The sequence below is a fragment of the Schistocerca piceifrons genome, chromosome X (assembly GCF_021461385.2).
Source record: "Schistocerca piceifrons isolate TAMUIC-IGC-003096 chromosome X, iqSchPice1.1, whole genome shotgun sequence".
NCBI classification, from domain to species: domain Eukaryota; kingdom Metazoa; phylum Arthropoda; class Insecta; order Orthoptera; family Acrididae; genus Schistocerca; species Schistocerca piceifrons.
Window position 1 is genome coordinate 607,336,852 of NC_060149.1, and position 16,797 is coordinate 607,353,648.

A 16,797-nucleotide genomic window follows, 5' to 3' on the forward strand; every position below is an offset into this window, starting at 1 on the left:
GATAATCTGTAAAAATGGTTTTGAAGCTACTTTTACTTCACCACAATAGCATTTTTCATAAGGTAAGCATGATAAGATGTAGTTAATTTGCATTTTCATGTGAATTTTAATGTTACTGGTAGATTATATACTTTTATGTCCCTATAAAACAAGCTACACAAGAAATCAACACATAGCTAACTTTACCATCACTGTGTCAAAATTTTCATACAATGGCATTAGCAGTCACTATGTTTATCACCTTCATATATAATGTAAATAATAAAATAGGCAGTTCCAGATAAAATCTTATTATATAAGTTTCAATCAGTGTAAGTTCTCCAGAGTTTGATCCACAAAAGTCCAAATTTAATGGTCTACCTGCTTTTCTGTTGTACGTACGTTGTACAGTATTCACTTGCTTTTTTGTACTCACTATTCATGGGCACTTGCACAACAACAACTAACTTTATTCTTGGCAACTGAGATCAGTAGTATGAGCTAAAGATTATTAATGGCACAGAATATTTCCCAGTGGTCATATAGTTCAAAGCATTCTATTGCAAAAATAGTTCTGAACATAATTGCTGTTACTGGCACACCACAAAGTGAAATAAACTGTTATTGAGCTCCCATTGATGTATACTTTTTTAACATACAGACAAAATGCATTATAAAACATTTACAGAAGAATTGGTCTTGAATGCTGGACTTGGCACTTACACTGCATACTGTTTACTAAATATACCATTAGCATACACAGCAAATGTTAGCTCAAATGGAAGTGAACACTTCCTTTATAAACTGCTACACCATACAGTGTTGCCAGGTTGCACAAATTGCTGGCCTTAGAATTTCAAGTTTATCATCACATTAACAGACAGTTCAGAATTATTACAGTAGTTTCAGTGATGATTTGGTAGCCAGGCTCTTTAGTCAGAGCCTTTATGTCAGTGGTGCTAGACAACAGACTTCGTGGATCCCTTAGACAGTAGACACTTCACAATATTGCAAGATAAAACATTTATCTGATTCAATAGGTATGACATTTTAGCTTTGCCATTTTCTCAGAGACTATGAGAATGTTCTCAGTGCAGAATATAGTGTTGTTTACTTTTCTGTTGTTGTGGCGTCCTGGTTAGTGTCTGTGGCTGTAGACAGCCAGATATTACTGTCATTTTTTACTGCCAGAGTCAGCAGTTACATTACTGTAAATTTACTCTGCTACACATCACTGCAGCTACAGTTCTCAAGTACTGCAGCTATCTTCAATTACCTTTGTCTATGTCCCAGAATGAATATTTGTGTGGGATTTTCTGAGGCTAAGGTGAACAATGCACGAGTGGCAGCACAGTGAGTGATGTTAATTGTCTTCCTCCTATGAACTGTATACAGCATGCTCTGAGATTTTAAATTACTGTTATTTCTTCTTTCTAATAAAAAAAGAAGGCACCCCTTCTTCCAATGACTGGTTTTTCAAACAGAGGAAACATACGTTTGGGAAAGGACCTCGTATAAATGGTTGCTGCATAGATATATAATTTCTCTCACCAGCAACTTTGCACTTATACACTGCAGCAATGTGCATAAATGGCTGGAACACATACATATTTGACTAATGCAAATATGTTAAGTATTAGCCTCATTCTTTATTAAATGGAAAAAATAAAAAAAACTTTGTTAATGTCTTTTTTTAACAGCAGCAGCCAATTATACCTCTCTCTGTGCATAGGATTTGCTCCCCATTATTACTTATAGCTCAGTGCTTTTATGCCAGCAGGCACCATACCCTTAAAAAAAAAAAAAACCACACACACACACACACACACACACACACACACACACACAAAGTAGTGACCTAGGCATTAGCATTTACTCATGTATCAGTAATGTACAAAGGAAGACTAGAATTTATCATTCTTTTGATAACCAGATGGTTCGAGATTGTATTACTAATCAGCTGTCATAAAACAATGCCACTAATCTATTTGTTTGGATTACCAGAAAAAATAAATGCTTGAAATATTTCAAATCACTGCCTAAAATTAGCAATTAATATAACTAGTAAGTAATTTCTACATCATCTTGGTATCAAAAGAAACAAATTAGCATTTCTCACTCATTACTGTTCAGCAGATATCCAATAAAAGAACTGCTTCAGGAAAGTACTGGTGCACTACTGTATTTTTGTTTCTATATAGATATCCCAATGGTAGTTCACAAACAGAATTCTTTAGTTTTAAATTATTCACCACTGACCAGATCTATTGCCCCCTATACAATCTCAAGATCTGACATTAGTTGCATACAACAAAAAAAAACTGTATTAGTTTAAGGAAAGTCATTAAAGTGCCCAAAAGTATGCATGTCCTGACAGAAATAAATACTGCAGATAACAAGATTAAAATTATTAGCTGCATTGTCAAACAGGAGACAAGACAGCCAGTCAGAGTACAGGATTCCATAACAATTAAACTAGATGACAATGGTGTGACTGACAATTCAAAAGTTGTAAATTTTTTAACTATCACTTTCTAAATGAAACAGCAAATGTATTATTAAATAGTTCAGTTGAAGAAGCAAGAGAATATATTGAAAACATCATTCCACAAAACTTTAAGTAACTAGAAGTAGCACCAACATTGTTCACTGAAATTAATAGTTATAAAAACCCTAAAAAACAAAAGCTCATGTGAGGTTGATGGAAGTTCAAACAAAATTCTGAAAAGCTGTTCCAACGTAATAAGTAATGTCCTTAGTGATATGTGCAATGCACCACTGGCACAGGGAATTTTTCCAGGCAGGTTAAAATATGTAATTGTTACATCATTCCACAAGAAAGGTTACAAGACAGACTTAATCAATTATCATTCAATTTCCTTACCGATATCTTTTTAAACAATATTCAAAAAATTAAGGTGCTCAAGAGTAGTCGCACACTGAACTGGAAAAAATTTATTAGCATTTCACATTTTGGATCCCAGAAATGTTGCTCAACTAAGAAAGATATTTATACATTCACTCATCATACAGTACAAGCCTTACATAATAATGTTTTGCCAGCTGGTGTTTATTGTGATCTTTTCAAGGCATCTGATTGTGTGCATCATGTTTATCTCTTAGAAGAACTTGGGTGTTACGGAATAGATGGCCTTACACACAGTTGGTTTAAATCACTCAACAAACACATTACCAAAACTTGTTCTGAGTAATTGAGGCAATGTCAGAAAGGTAAGAAAATTTTAGCGACAAAAAAAAAGGGGGGGGGGGGGGGAGTCCAACAGGGTTCAATTTTAGATCCACTCCTATTCCTTATACAAACATTAAAAAAAATTTTAACATTTTACATCACCCCAGTTCCCAGAACTCTAGATAGACATTGACTGTGGATACTGTATCACAGACACAGTGCCTTTGACTGTTCAGAGATGTCACTAAACCCGCCCAAAGACACAAACAACCAAGCATGAGCAGTGCCTATTAGATGGAGGGGGTCCGACAGCCGGTCAGTTCCAGTAATTCCACCAGGAAGGAGATGCATGGCTCGTGTTGTCTGTTGATCAACCATGCCTAGACAGTCAATACTGCAGTTTGATTGCATCCTCATTGTTACTTTGTGCCAGGAATGGCTCTCAACAAAGGAAGTGTCCAGGCATCTCGGAGTGAACCAAAGCAATGTTGTTCGAACATGGAGGAGATACAGAGAGACAGGAACTGTCGAGGACATGCCTTGCTCAGGTTGCCCAAGGGCTACTACTGCAGTGGATGACCGCTACCTATGGATTATGCCTTGAGGGAACCCTGACAGCAACACCACCAAGTTGAACGTCATGTTATGACTCAAACTGTGTGCAATAGACTGCATGATGCACAACTTCACTCACATTGTCCATCGTGAGGCCTATCTTTGCAATCACAACACCATGCAGTGTGGTACAGATGGGCCCAACAACATGCCGAATGGACTGCTCAGGATTGGCATCACATTCTCTTCACCGACGAGTGTCGCATATGACTTTGACCACACAATCGTCGGAGATGTGTTTGGAGGCAACTCGGTCAGGCTGAAAGCCTTAGACACACTGTCCAGCGATTGCAGCAAGGTGGAGGTTCCCTGATGTTTTGGGGTGGCATTATGTGGGGCCAACATACACTGGTGGTGGTCATGGAAGGCGCTGTAATGGCTGTACGAAACATGAATGCCTTACTCTGACCAACAGTGCAACCATATCGGCAGCATATTGGTGAGGCATTCGTCTTCATGAATGACAATTCGTGCCCCCATCATGCACATCTTGTGAATGACTTCCTTCAGGATAATGACATCGCTCGACTAGAGTGGCCAGCATGTTCTCCTGATATGAACCTTACCTGGGATAGATTGAAAAGGTCTGTTTATGGACGACGTGACCCAGCAAATCGCTGTTGAGGAGTGGGACAATATGGACCAACAGTGCCTTGATAAACTTGTGGATAGTATGCCACTACAAATACAGGCTTGCATCAATGCAAGAGGTGGTGGTGGTTAGTGTTTAACGTCCCGTCGACAACGAGGTCATTAGAGACAGAGCGCAAGCTCGGGTTAGGGAAGGATTGGGAAGGAAATCGGCCGTGCCCATTCAAAGGAACCATCTCGGCATTTGCCTGAAACGATTTAGGGAAATCATGGAAAACCTAAATCAGGATGGCCGGAGACGGGATTGAACCGTCGTCCTCCCGAATGCGAGTCCAGTGTGCTAACCACTGCGCCACCTCGCTCGGTGTCAATGCAAGAGGATGTGCTACTAGGTATTAGAGGTACGGGTGTGTACAGAAGTAGTCATACCAACAACAGATGTAGCACATGAGCATGATCAGAGTACAATGCTCCAGATTTTTGGATGTACAGACTGATGAAAACTTGAACTGGAAGAAGCATATTACTGAGCTTCTCCCGAAATTCAGCTTCACAACTTTTTCTCTTTGTAATGTTGCTAATCTTGGAAACAAACATATCAACCACCTGATATATCTTGCAATTTCCACTCAATAATGTGGTAACTCATCACTTAGAACGAAAGTATTGATTGCAGAAAAGTGAGCCATAAGAATAATATGTCATCTTCACCCATGGATGTCATGAATGTGCCTCTTCAAGAAGCTAGGAATTTTAATTGCACTGTCACAATACACATATTCACTAATGAAATTCATCATAAATAATCAATTACAATTTTAGAAGAAATGTGATGTCCACATCTACAGCACTAGATGGAAAAATGATATTAATTACCCACTGTCATAATATGTCTGCCAGGTAGTAGAGCAAGTTTTAAATGTAATTTAAAATAATTTCTCCTTGACAGTTCCTTAATAATAATAATAATAATAATAATAATAATAATAATAATAATAGCAATAGCAACAGTAAATGTAGCTGGATGAGTATGATTCAAAATAATGCGTTCATTAATGTTAACACCAATCATGCATACACATCCTGTCAACTGACGCATTCCACATCATTTCAATAAAATAATCATTCAAATGATGCACGGAATATATAACTAACTAACTAACCAACCCAGAGGTTGTTTGACAATCTAGAGAACCTTTCTGTTCCATCCACCAAAAACATTCAGCATTTGCCTGTTAAGCCCAACATTACACTGTCCTCGTGGATGTAGACATCATACATATGGTTTTTAAATCTGACACATGCTAGTTGCCTAACCATTTAATTCCAATTTTTCATTTGAACATGGGGAGTATTCTGAATATACTCCTTAATTCAGTTCATTTAGTATATGTTCAGCATTGCAGCTTGATAAGAACCAGATACAATCCACTGAAAAATACTACAACTGACCTGTAATTGGTATGTCTGGGTGTGGCAGGTAGCTCCAAATACTTTCAGCCAAAACATCACTCATACTTGGATCATGTAAAAGTTCAGAGCATATCAGTCGGAGCAAAATGTAAATGGTGTCTCCCATTGGAATATTCCTTATATAGTTGGCAATGTTGTGTGCGATGTCCTTGTACCAGTACATCCCTCGGCTGCTAATGCTTTCATGAAACTCCTGTAGGGAGATAACAAGAGGAGAAGAGAATAAGTAAAACATTTAACTTTTGCATATGCAATTCCAGAAACAACAATCTAGAATAAAATGACACGCATATAAAAATACAGTACTGGGCAAATAACATGAAATAAAAAAGAGAAATCTTAAACTTTTATTGTATTAATTACAAATGATCCAGTGTGTTATAAATGACTAATGATCAAACACAAGGTATCTTTCAAGTTAACAATGTGGATCTGATTGCGAGTTATAAAGAGGCTTAATTTTATTCTCCAGTGTTCCCCAATATTATTATTCCATATGTTAGTGAGCTACAGTTCCATTTGAGCAGATCTCTCAAAGTGAAAGTGACAGCATTCCGGCTGATAAAATAAATATTCAAGTAGCAAAAATTCCTCTGAGGTGACACATAAATTCATTCATTCACACATAGTGTTCCAAAAACCCAATTTTGAAAGAGAGCCTTCAGTGATGTTGGAGGAGCTTATGAGTGCTCAATGCTGAGGTTATCAGTGCTCAGTGCTGTAGAATGAGTCGAGTTATACATTAAGTGTGACAGAAAATCGTGAAGTGCCCTATCATAACTTCACAAATACCATCACATCCAAAAGAGATACACGTAAGACAAATTTTCACATAGGTAGCCTACATCAATATATTTTCACACTGGTGTTGTACTGCAAAGAACTGTGTCAACAAATCAAAATAAGCACCAGATTAAACCAAACATAATAATCACTATGTATACCATGGATCCACACCATTCAAAACTGTCATTCAAAAACAAAAATGACAGTAATTCAGCACTGAAGAATACCTTTGAAGTATAGAACAAGAAATTAGGAATGTCAATAATAATGTAAATGCATTAGGTTGTGTGAAACCTGGTGCTTGCATGAATCAATTCTTATTTACAAAAAGTGATATTTCTCCTAACACAATGAAGGATGAGCATATTGTGATCTGTGTTGCTAAAAATTATGTTTCACATAATTAAGCTTTGAATATTGTTAATGCCTTAAGAAAGCCTCAACACTTACTGAAACATACCCATTGTTCTTCACATTCCCCAAAGGTATGATTTAATTCAATTTTCATGTGTTAACAGGGCAGTAAGAACAATGTGGTACCTTCACAGGCATGACACTGTCACATCACTACACATTCAGCATGGATGTTACACGGACCAACAATGTCTCAGTAACAGCTGGGGAACAGAACTCTGTGAGAGGGAAACAAAATCATTACGCAAGTCGATCTACAGGAAGCACAGTGTCTGAGCGGTGCTGAAAAGATCATGGGCAGAACTCAGCACGCAGCTGATGTGGGTGGCTAATAGCTACACACTTGGCACAATACATGGCACCATACACTACGTCAAGTCTGTAATGGTTGAACTCCAAGTAGGCACTAGACCACTCCGTCTTCTGCTGCCCACCAGTAAACATTTCTGCCATTGGTTCCGCCCATATTATGCGTCATGTGCGACCTCCATGGCAGGTTTCCAGACTATCCTGCTGCACTAAGCATGCCAGATTATCTACCTCCATCATGATGTCTGCTGGTGGGGATACTAAAACCTGAACCAACCACTAAAGGTTGGCAGCCATGCAGCCAGGCAAGCGGGCAAGCTTTGGTGTTCTTGTGAAGATAAGTCATTTTAGATTATAACAACATTTATTTTAGTACTGATTACATGGTAAATATGTGTATTAGAGTGCTTTTTAAGCAGACCATTAAAGTTTTCATTTTTCTTTATGTAATATAGCAGAAAATGTGAAAAGATCATACAGTTGGGTTATAGTTGTATTATCAGTTTACATTTTGCCGCAGTAAATCTACAAAATTTCATTTAATTGTTCTTTGCTCTCGCTAGCAATTTAACTGTAGTGTACCTCTTCATTATTTAAGTCACATTTCCAAAAAGTAGTGTGAAGTTTAAGTTGTTGTTTCGGAAACTTTGCACTGTTTTTGTTTACATATAATTTGCGTATAGGCCAAATTTGTGGAATCATATTCTCGTGTTTATCTGTGATTTAACTGACTTATTCTTAATAAATTATTATGTTTATCATGAGTGAAAAGTGTTTGACTTGCCATAGAATTGTTGGGTTGGGGCTTTGGTGTGATGACTGCCGTAGTTTTTTCCATGTGGGTGATTGTAGTGGCTTGGGAGGCGGGAAAGTAAATGAGACTCATCAGTGTTTTTGTAGGTTATGTAGCAGAGATAGAAAGATACTAGAACAGGAGGTGAAAATTGCCACCCTTCAGGCTGAGTTAGACAAAGCCAGGGGAGATCTTGACAGGTTAAGGAGGGAGAAGGATAAACAGAGGTCGGAAGTGGTAATAGGCAACAAGAGGAAGAGGCCCTGAACTTTGTCTGACAGCTTCGTGGTGAATGTGGAAAATAGATTTGACATGTTGCTTCAGTTAGAAGCTGGTGAGCCTCAAGCAGTTGCAGGTGTAGACAGGGCACAACCAACTTTCAGCAGCAAATTGAAAAGTAAGAATATAGGGAAATCAGTAAAGAGAAAGAAAGTGTTGTTGTTAGGTAGTTCCCGTGGAAGAGGTGTTGGCAAACTTTCACACGATTAATCAGGATCAGAATACCAGGTCACCCATTTTTTTAACCGTAGTGCTGGTCTGGAGCAGGTGACACATGATTTAGAATCACTTTGCAAAGATTTCACTCAGGAAGACACCATGGTTATAGTGGGTGGGCCTGGTATTAGTATTGACAAAGATCGTGGGTACAGTACAGAGTGTGACCTAGCAAAGATTGCATCAGCATTGAAGCATAGTAGTGTTGAGTTTTTATCTGTTCTTGGGTGCCATGACCAACCTCATTTGAACTCTTCTGTCAGGAGAGTTAATTTGGAGTTGGATCGGCTGCTTATGTCAGGTGCAGGGTCACACATTGGTGTGGTTCCTGTTGACTCTCAATAGGTGGGATTGTACTAGGCATGGCCTTCACCTCAACAGGAAGGGGAAGGGTAAAGTGGCTGGGGAAAATAGCAGGAAAGTTAAAGGGGGGAGGCACTGTCATGAGTGATAAAATACCAGTGGTTATAGGGCTCAGAAAACACCATTTTTTAGGGTAGTGACAAAAGAAAGAAACCAAGTTTTAAGAGAGGTTAGGATTGAGAAACCAAAAAACATAATTATAGCTTATTACATCAGCATAAACAGCTGTTGGTTAAGAATTTTCAACAATCAGCAGCAATTTCAGCTCTACCCCATTTTAACTCAGTCAATATGAAAAGTCAGCTATCTCTATTGCATCAAAATATTCGAGGACTGAGAAATAAAATTAATGAATTAATTATCTGCAAAGATGAATCAGGGTCCTCAAACCCAGCTAACATAATCTGCCTCTCTGAACATCATGTCACCACTGGTATAGAACTTTTAAGTGTTACAGGACTTAGGTTAGCATCTCACTTTTGTAGAGCAGAAGTAGAGAAAGGAGAAGTTGCCACATTCATCAGGAACTATCATAAATTTAACAACAAAGACACTCATAAATTTTGCCTAGAATAGCATATGGAAACATGTGCAACAGAAGTAGAATTTCATAAAAAAATCCTTCATAATATTAAGAGTATATTGAGCACCTGCAGGTAACTTTAATCTGTTCATAAAGCTCCTTGAAGCTGTACTGGCCCATTTGGCAACCAAAAACAAAGAAATAGTGGTTGCTGGTGACTTCAACATGTATTTCCTTGAAGACTCTCCCAATAAGAACTTATCTAAGTTAGTGACACTTTCATTCAACTTAATTCCCTCTGTAACCCTTTCAGACCTGATACACACAATTGTGTGGGTGCGATTTATTTGCATTGCAGCATCATATTATTCCACTATGCAGTTGAGTTCCAAGTCACACGAGTATGCAGGAATTGCTGTTTCGTATACAACTCGATTTATATCGAAATCTCGTTATAGACGCGAGATATTGTGTCTTAATCTTTGATAATTTTCAAGATGGCGGGTCGGAAGCATGTCTGTTGAGGTAAATGTTTATTGTGCTTTATTTATTGTGTTTTGACATTTAGAAAAATGTGTTTGAGATTCCGAAAGGTACAGAAGTAAATAAAATTATGTCTGCCACAATTGTTTGAATACGTTCATAGCTACAATGAGTGTAACATCCACACGCACAATTGTGCGTGTTGGGGCTATTTTACCGGCATATGGTCGTTTTCGGTTGATGTTTGTGGTTACGATTCGGAACAGATTATGGAAAAGGCAAGTCATTTTACTGTTGTATTTACGCATTACTTTCACAGTTCATTTGTTTGTTTCATTTTAGGGCTTACTGATGAGGAAATTCTAGCCATTTTAGATGACTCTGAAGTGGAAGTCTTCAGTAGTGATGACGAATTGTTAGATACAACTGGGACTCTTCCAACAATCAAACCTAGACTTGGAGATAGCTCTGAATCTTCTGTCAAGGAGGAAAATTGTAACAATGCTTCTGCAACAATACAACCAGTTGCTCCAGACGTTCAGGACAATTTTCCCAGTCAACACAGTAGAAAGAATTCTAAAAAAACAGTGGAAACACATCGTTGTTTGTCCACTTGGAGAAAAAGACCATTCACCTCCAAAATTTTTGCGCACTCAGAGAGTGAGGTAGGACAGGAAATTAAAACTCCAATGAGCAATTTCAGTGAGCACTACCCAGATTTTTTTCGGTTAGCATCTGACTGCACTAACAGTTACTACTTTTCGAAGAAATGGAAGTTGCTTCATACAAACCCTCAAGAGATAAAAAAGCTGTATTGCATGCATGTACTTATGGGATGCATTAGATATCCTCGTACACATATGTACTGGCAGAAGTCATTGCGTATGCCAACTATTGCAGATTGTATGCCTAGAGACAAGTTCTTCACTCTCAGAACAGCACTGCATGTTGTGGACACTAACAACATTCCATGTGAATCAGAAACTAATAGATTGTGGAAAGTACAACCTGCAATTAATGTTGTACACAGTGCTTGTTTGAGACTTCCACACCCCTCTGAAAATGATTACTCCATTGATGAGCAAATGGTACCATTTACTGGACGCTGCACATTGTCTCAGTATGTTCCAAACAAACCACTCCCTTTGGGAATTAAAAACTTTGTTTTGGCAACAACGAAAGGTTTAGTACTTGATTTTGAATTTTATCAAGGTAAATAAACTCCTCTGCCAGATGTTAGCCTTGGTCTTGGGCTATCTGTAATACTTTGCCTTGCTCAAACATTACCTCAAAGTGAAAGACTATATTTTGACAGATATTTTACAGCTTTGCCATTATTGCAACAGTTACTTGACCTAGGGCTGGAAGGAACAGGAACCATAATGAAAAACAGAGTGAAACCAGTTCACCTGACAGAAGAAAAAAGACTGAGGAGAGGAGATAGGGAAGAATTCTGCAGGGACGATGATAAAATAGTCTTTGTCCAGTGGAAAGATTCAAAAGCTGTGACCCTTGCCTCTACTTGTACAGGATGTGAACCTGTAAGCAATTGTGAGAGATGGAGTAAACCAGAAAATAAGTACATCTTAGTGCCATGTCCTGCAGCCGTAGTGAAGTACAACCTGTGTATGGGAGGAGTGGACCTCTGCGATCAAATGATGCAGACCTACAGGACTTTCTTGAAGACAAAAAAGTGGACTTTAAAAGTTTTGATTCATTTACTTGATTTGGCTTGTGTCAATTCCTGGTTACAATACAAAGTTGAATGTGAAGCCAATAAAGTACAAAAGAAAAACACTTTAGATCTTCTTGGATTCCGATAAGTGATTGGGGAAGCACTAATTTCTTCTTCAGGACAGGAACATGAAACTGAATCCGATGAAGAACCACCAAGTAAAATGTAGAAACCAGCAGACACACCATGTGATGAGAAGTGGCTAGACTGGCCAACTGGCCATCACTGGCCAACTGTTGATGATTTGCCTTCAGCTTGTTGCTGCAGGCAAAAAAATTGCAAGAAGAGGATGAGAACAAGATGTCTGAAGTGTAATATTTATTTGTGTTTGTCAAAAGACAGTAATTGCTTTCGTGAATATCACTGCAAGAAATGACATAAATATGTAAGATAATCCTGACCCCACACAATTGTGTGGGTTCAAAATTTGTATCAAAATTAAAAAATAAAATTTTCTAAGCAATTGGTCCATGATTCTATATTTTTTTTTAGTTACAAAAATGTATTATTTCAAAATTTTCATTTCAAGTTTGGGTGGGGGTCTGAAAAGGGTAAAGTTCTCAACTACTGTAGCCAATTGCTCACAAACAGCCATTGATAATATCTTTATAGAAAAGCCCAATGAACTAAATTATATTACAAAGCCAATAGTCAATGGCCTCTGTAGCAGTTCCACCTACTTTATTTTCTTGTTTGTCCTTGGTGTCAACGTACTGCACTGCTGCACTGGCTGAAAACTGGGGTTTGTAATTTGGACACTGACTATGGTAAATAATGTAGCCGACAGATGCACAATTGCGTTTCACAGTACTTTAATTTTCACTTTACACAACCCCCCAATATTACACAGATATATGTTTATGGCCAGTGCACTATTGTGTAATCTTTCCATAAGCCTCATTAATAGTTTGCAGGCGAACCTCCACATATTGCTACAATAGTTTTCTGTTGGACATCTACGAGCAGTAAAAACATAACCACAAAGTTCACAGTTCTTGAAGAATAGAAAGGTACGTATGGAGCAGACACTGTCAGTGTTTTAACACACGGCCTATTGGTGTAACACTTATTTCACTGTTAAAATGATGCATTGTTGTCGTTCTCAGATTCCTCATCTGAAACTCGGCCGTGGACTGACTGTCTCATGACCAAAAATCGGGCCCTTATATATCATCACAATGATAGGTGCTGAAACTAAACATTTTTTGAAGTTTAATTTACAGAAATTACAATTAAAGCTTAACTCATTATATTAACTGAATACATTGAAGATTCCGTCTTTTTAACAGTTTCCCCTACTACAAGAGTTAAGCTGAATTATTTGCTTAAATCATGAAATTAACAAATATTGTTATGCAAACAATACTTCTGACAAAATTGTTAATGACTTCAGAATTAATTAAGGTCTGTTTTTGATAACATGTTTTTGAATAGAGCCAAATAAATACTTTAAGATTACTAATATTTCATATTACAAAAGTTTATAATGAGTACAGAACTTATATTTGTTTATACAGCAACAATATAATTTATGTTACAAAACAATTACTGATTCCACCCTATAAAAAAGATACTAACTAGGAATAGTTGAAATAACTTAGAAAATCACTTACATACATAAAACTAAGCACAAAATTAGATCTGATGTTATATTCTTTAAAACTGAGGGCCAACCTTTCTCTTACACGAAAATGCAGATTATACTCATGTATGCTAATAGTAAATAGTTAAAAGTAACAAAACAAATTTAAGGAGGCAGATGTCAAAACAAGAGAGAAATTAAAAATATCTCAGCTTGCTTCGTCACACCTTTCAGCCCATGACATGCAGTTCCTTCTGTTAAATGTTAATACTGAACAGGATATAAAATCTGTTAAATCTGAACTCAAGAGGGTAGCCAATTAGACCAATTAGCCAAAAATGGATTAAGGACACTCCTCAGAGACATTCACTGCAGTGATGTTTACAGTGATCATGGCATGAACGAAAAATATAACATTTTTGCTAATAAAGTGCTTACCTAATTTGAACACTCTTTTCCCCCAAAACTAACCAATGTTAGAGAAAAGTCTACAAAGAAGCCATGGATTACTCAAGGAATGGAGGTATCTTGGAAAACAAAAAGAAAACTGTACCTGTCAATCCGAAACAGTTCTGATGTTGATGCTACAGCACATTACAAGAAATACTGCAAAATATTAAATTCTGTAACACGGACATCAAAGCAAATATATTACAAAGAAAAGATAGTCATATCTGATAACAAAATAAAGACAATATGGGATATAGTGAAGGAGGAGACTGGTAGAACCAGACATGAAGAGGGGCAATCAGCATTAAGAGTAAATGATACATTGGTGACAGATGTGTATAGCATTGCAGAACTTTTTAACAAACATTTTATAACTTACTAGAAAGATGGGGTTGTCAGGTTCTGTAGATGCTGCCGTGGGATACTTCACACCAGATACTTCAAGTAACTTCAATAATATGAATTTCACCCTCACTACCCCAGCAGAAGTAATGTCCATAATAAAATAAAACAGAGTTAATTAAAGAATGTGATTCTGAGTTAAGCAATGTATTAAGCTATCTGTGTAACCAGGCCTTTTATCAGTGGAATAATTCCTGAATAGTTGAAATATGCTGAAGTTAAGCCACTGTTTAAGAAGGGGGATAAAGAAATAGTGTCAGTTTCGCCAGCATTCTCAAAAATTTTAGAAAAGGTAATGTACAACGCGCTTTATAACCATCTTATCACAAATAACATACTGTCAAAGTCGCAGTTCGGATTTCTAAAGGGTTCTGATTTTGAGTAGGCTATCTACACTTACAGTGAAAATGTACTTAATTCATTAGACAAAAATTTCAGGCAACAGGTATATTTTGTGATCTGTCAAAGGCATTTGACTGTGTAAATCACAATATCCTTTTAAGTAAATTAGAATATTATGATGTGACCGTAAATGCTGCAAAATAGTTCAAATCTTATATCTCTGGCAGGAAACAAAGGGTGTTATTAGGAAAGATACATGTATTACGTTATCAGGCATCATCCAACTGGGAACTAATTACATGGGGGGTCCCACAAGCTTCTATATTAGGGCCCTTACTTTTTCTTGTGTATATCAATGACCTTTCATCAGTAACATCAACAGATGCCAAGTTTGTTTCGTCTGGTGATGACACAAACATTGCACTAAATAGCAAATCAAGTGTAGTCTTAGAAAGATCAGCTAATAAAATATTTATGGACATTAATCACTGGTTCCTTGCCAATTCTTTGTCAATAAACTTTGAAAAAACACACTACATGCAGTTCAGAACTTGTAAGGGGTGTCCCACAAGTATATGCCTAACATATGATGACAAGCAGATAGGAGAAGTGGACAGTGTTAAATTCTTGGGATTACAGCTTGATAATAAATTCAACTGGGAGGAGCACACCACAGAACTGCTGAAGCATCTAAACAAATATCTATTTGCAATGCAAACTCTGTCAGACATAGGGGATATAAAAATGAAAAAGCTGGCATACTACACTTACTTTCACTCCACAATGTCATATGGCATTATTTTTTGGGGTAATTCATTAAGCCAAGGTCAAGTTTTCTGGGCACAAAAACATCTAATAAGAGTTATATGTGGTGTGAACTCAAGAACATCCTGCAGAGGCCTGTTCAGGGAACTAGGGATACTAACAACTGCATCTCAATATATTTATTCCTAAATGAAAATTGTCATTAAAACATATCACTTTTTTTCAAACCAACAGCTCAGTTCATGCAATCAGTACTAGAAATAAAAATAATCTTCACAGGGATTTAAAGTCACTTACTCTCGTACAAAAAGGTGTGCATTGTTCAGGAATACACATTTTTAATAACTTGTCAACAGCCATAAAAAGCTTAACAACCAATGATTTTCAGTTTAATAGAAGCCTAAAGGATTTTTGGTGGTCAACTCCTTCTACTCCATTGATGAATTTCTCAGCAGAACCAACAGATATTGTGTGTGTGTGTGTGTGTGTGTGTGTGTGTGTGTGTGTGTGTGTGTGTAACTTCTGCACCAATTCAGAGCACTAACATGTTCATTGTAAATCAATATTGTAGTAGTTCTATTATATGTTTATTACCTTATAAATAAAAAACAGTTTTTTTTTTAATTTTTAATTCAGTGCATTAATGCGATCTTAGTAAATGAGTGTTGTAAAAGGATCCTTTCATATAGTGTTCATTTTAAAAAAAAAAGACAATCATTCCACTTGGGACCTGTGGAAGATACATTAGCTTATTTGTTTTAGTTGTAAATATTTGTCATGTATTATTGTTTTTCTGACATGTTCTACATCCTGGAGGACCTCCTCACTGTGGATCAACAGGAATGAAAGTAAATTTAATCTAATCTAAAAAGGAGACAATGGTGGTGCCAGCGGCTCCAGAAGAAGGGCATGGATGCTGCAGCAATGTGGGGTCCACTGGTGGCAGTAGAGGTGATGCCTCCTCCATCAGACAGGTGGGTATTAGGCTGAGGAGGAGGAGGAGGAGGAGGTGGAGGAGGGTGGATCAAAATCCACGGGCTCCAGAGCAGCAGCACAGGTGTAAGCTTCATTGGGGGCCACTGTCACAACTGACAGGACAGTGGAGCACAGTATAGGGTTGGCAACATGGGAACATATCACTACAAGTGAGACCCCTCACCTGATACAACATTGTGACCCAACTGGTACCCAGTAGACCAATAGACAGTGGCTGTTATGACCCAACAGGATTTGAGCATAGCTAATTTGCATGACACATCAGCCACTCCCTACAAGCATCCACCATAAACAACTGATAACCTTTGTTGCTCACAACAACACCGTGCAAACACTCCTCCTGCCAGCCAAAGGACTGATCCAGCAGGCAGACCTGGGAGGAAAATGTGGCAGTTCGTGGTGCTCCTTGGGTTGAGACTGCACCCACTGACCAGTTTTGCCCAGTATGTAGCCAGAAAGCTTAATAATGCATCATCATGGGAAGTGGCAGACATGGAGTTCTTCATTTGGG

The 16,797-nt window shown here is 37.6% G+C and overlaps 1 protein-coding gene across 1 annotated transcript in view; it reads right to left on the minus strand.

Annotated features, from left to right (window-relative positions):
• The window catches only part of LOC124723176 (constitutive coactivator of peroxisome proliferator-activated receptor gamma-like), a 735,979-nt gene that overhangs the window by 402,103 nt on the left and 317,079 nt on the right, over positions 1 to 16,797 (minus strand). The window contains exon 8 of the mRNA XM_047248371.1: positions 5,828 to 6,041. Within this exon, the coding sequence (XP_047104327.1) occupies positions 5,828 to 6,041 (214 nt within the window). The remainder of the gene's footprint in view (positions 1 to 5,827; positions 6,042 to 16,797) is intronic.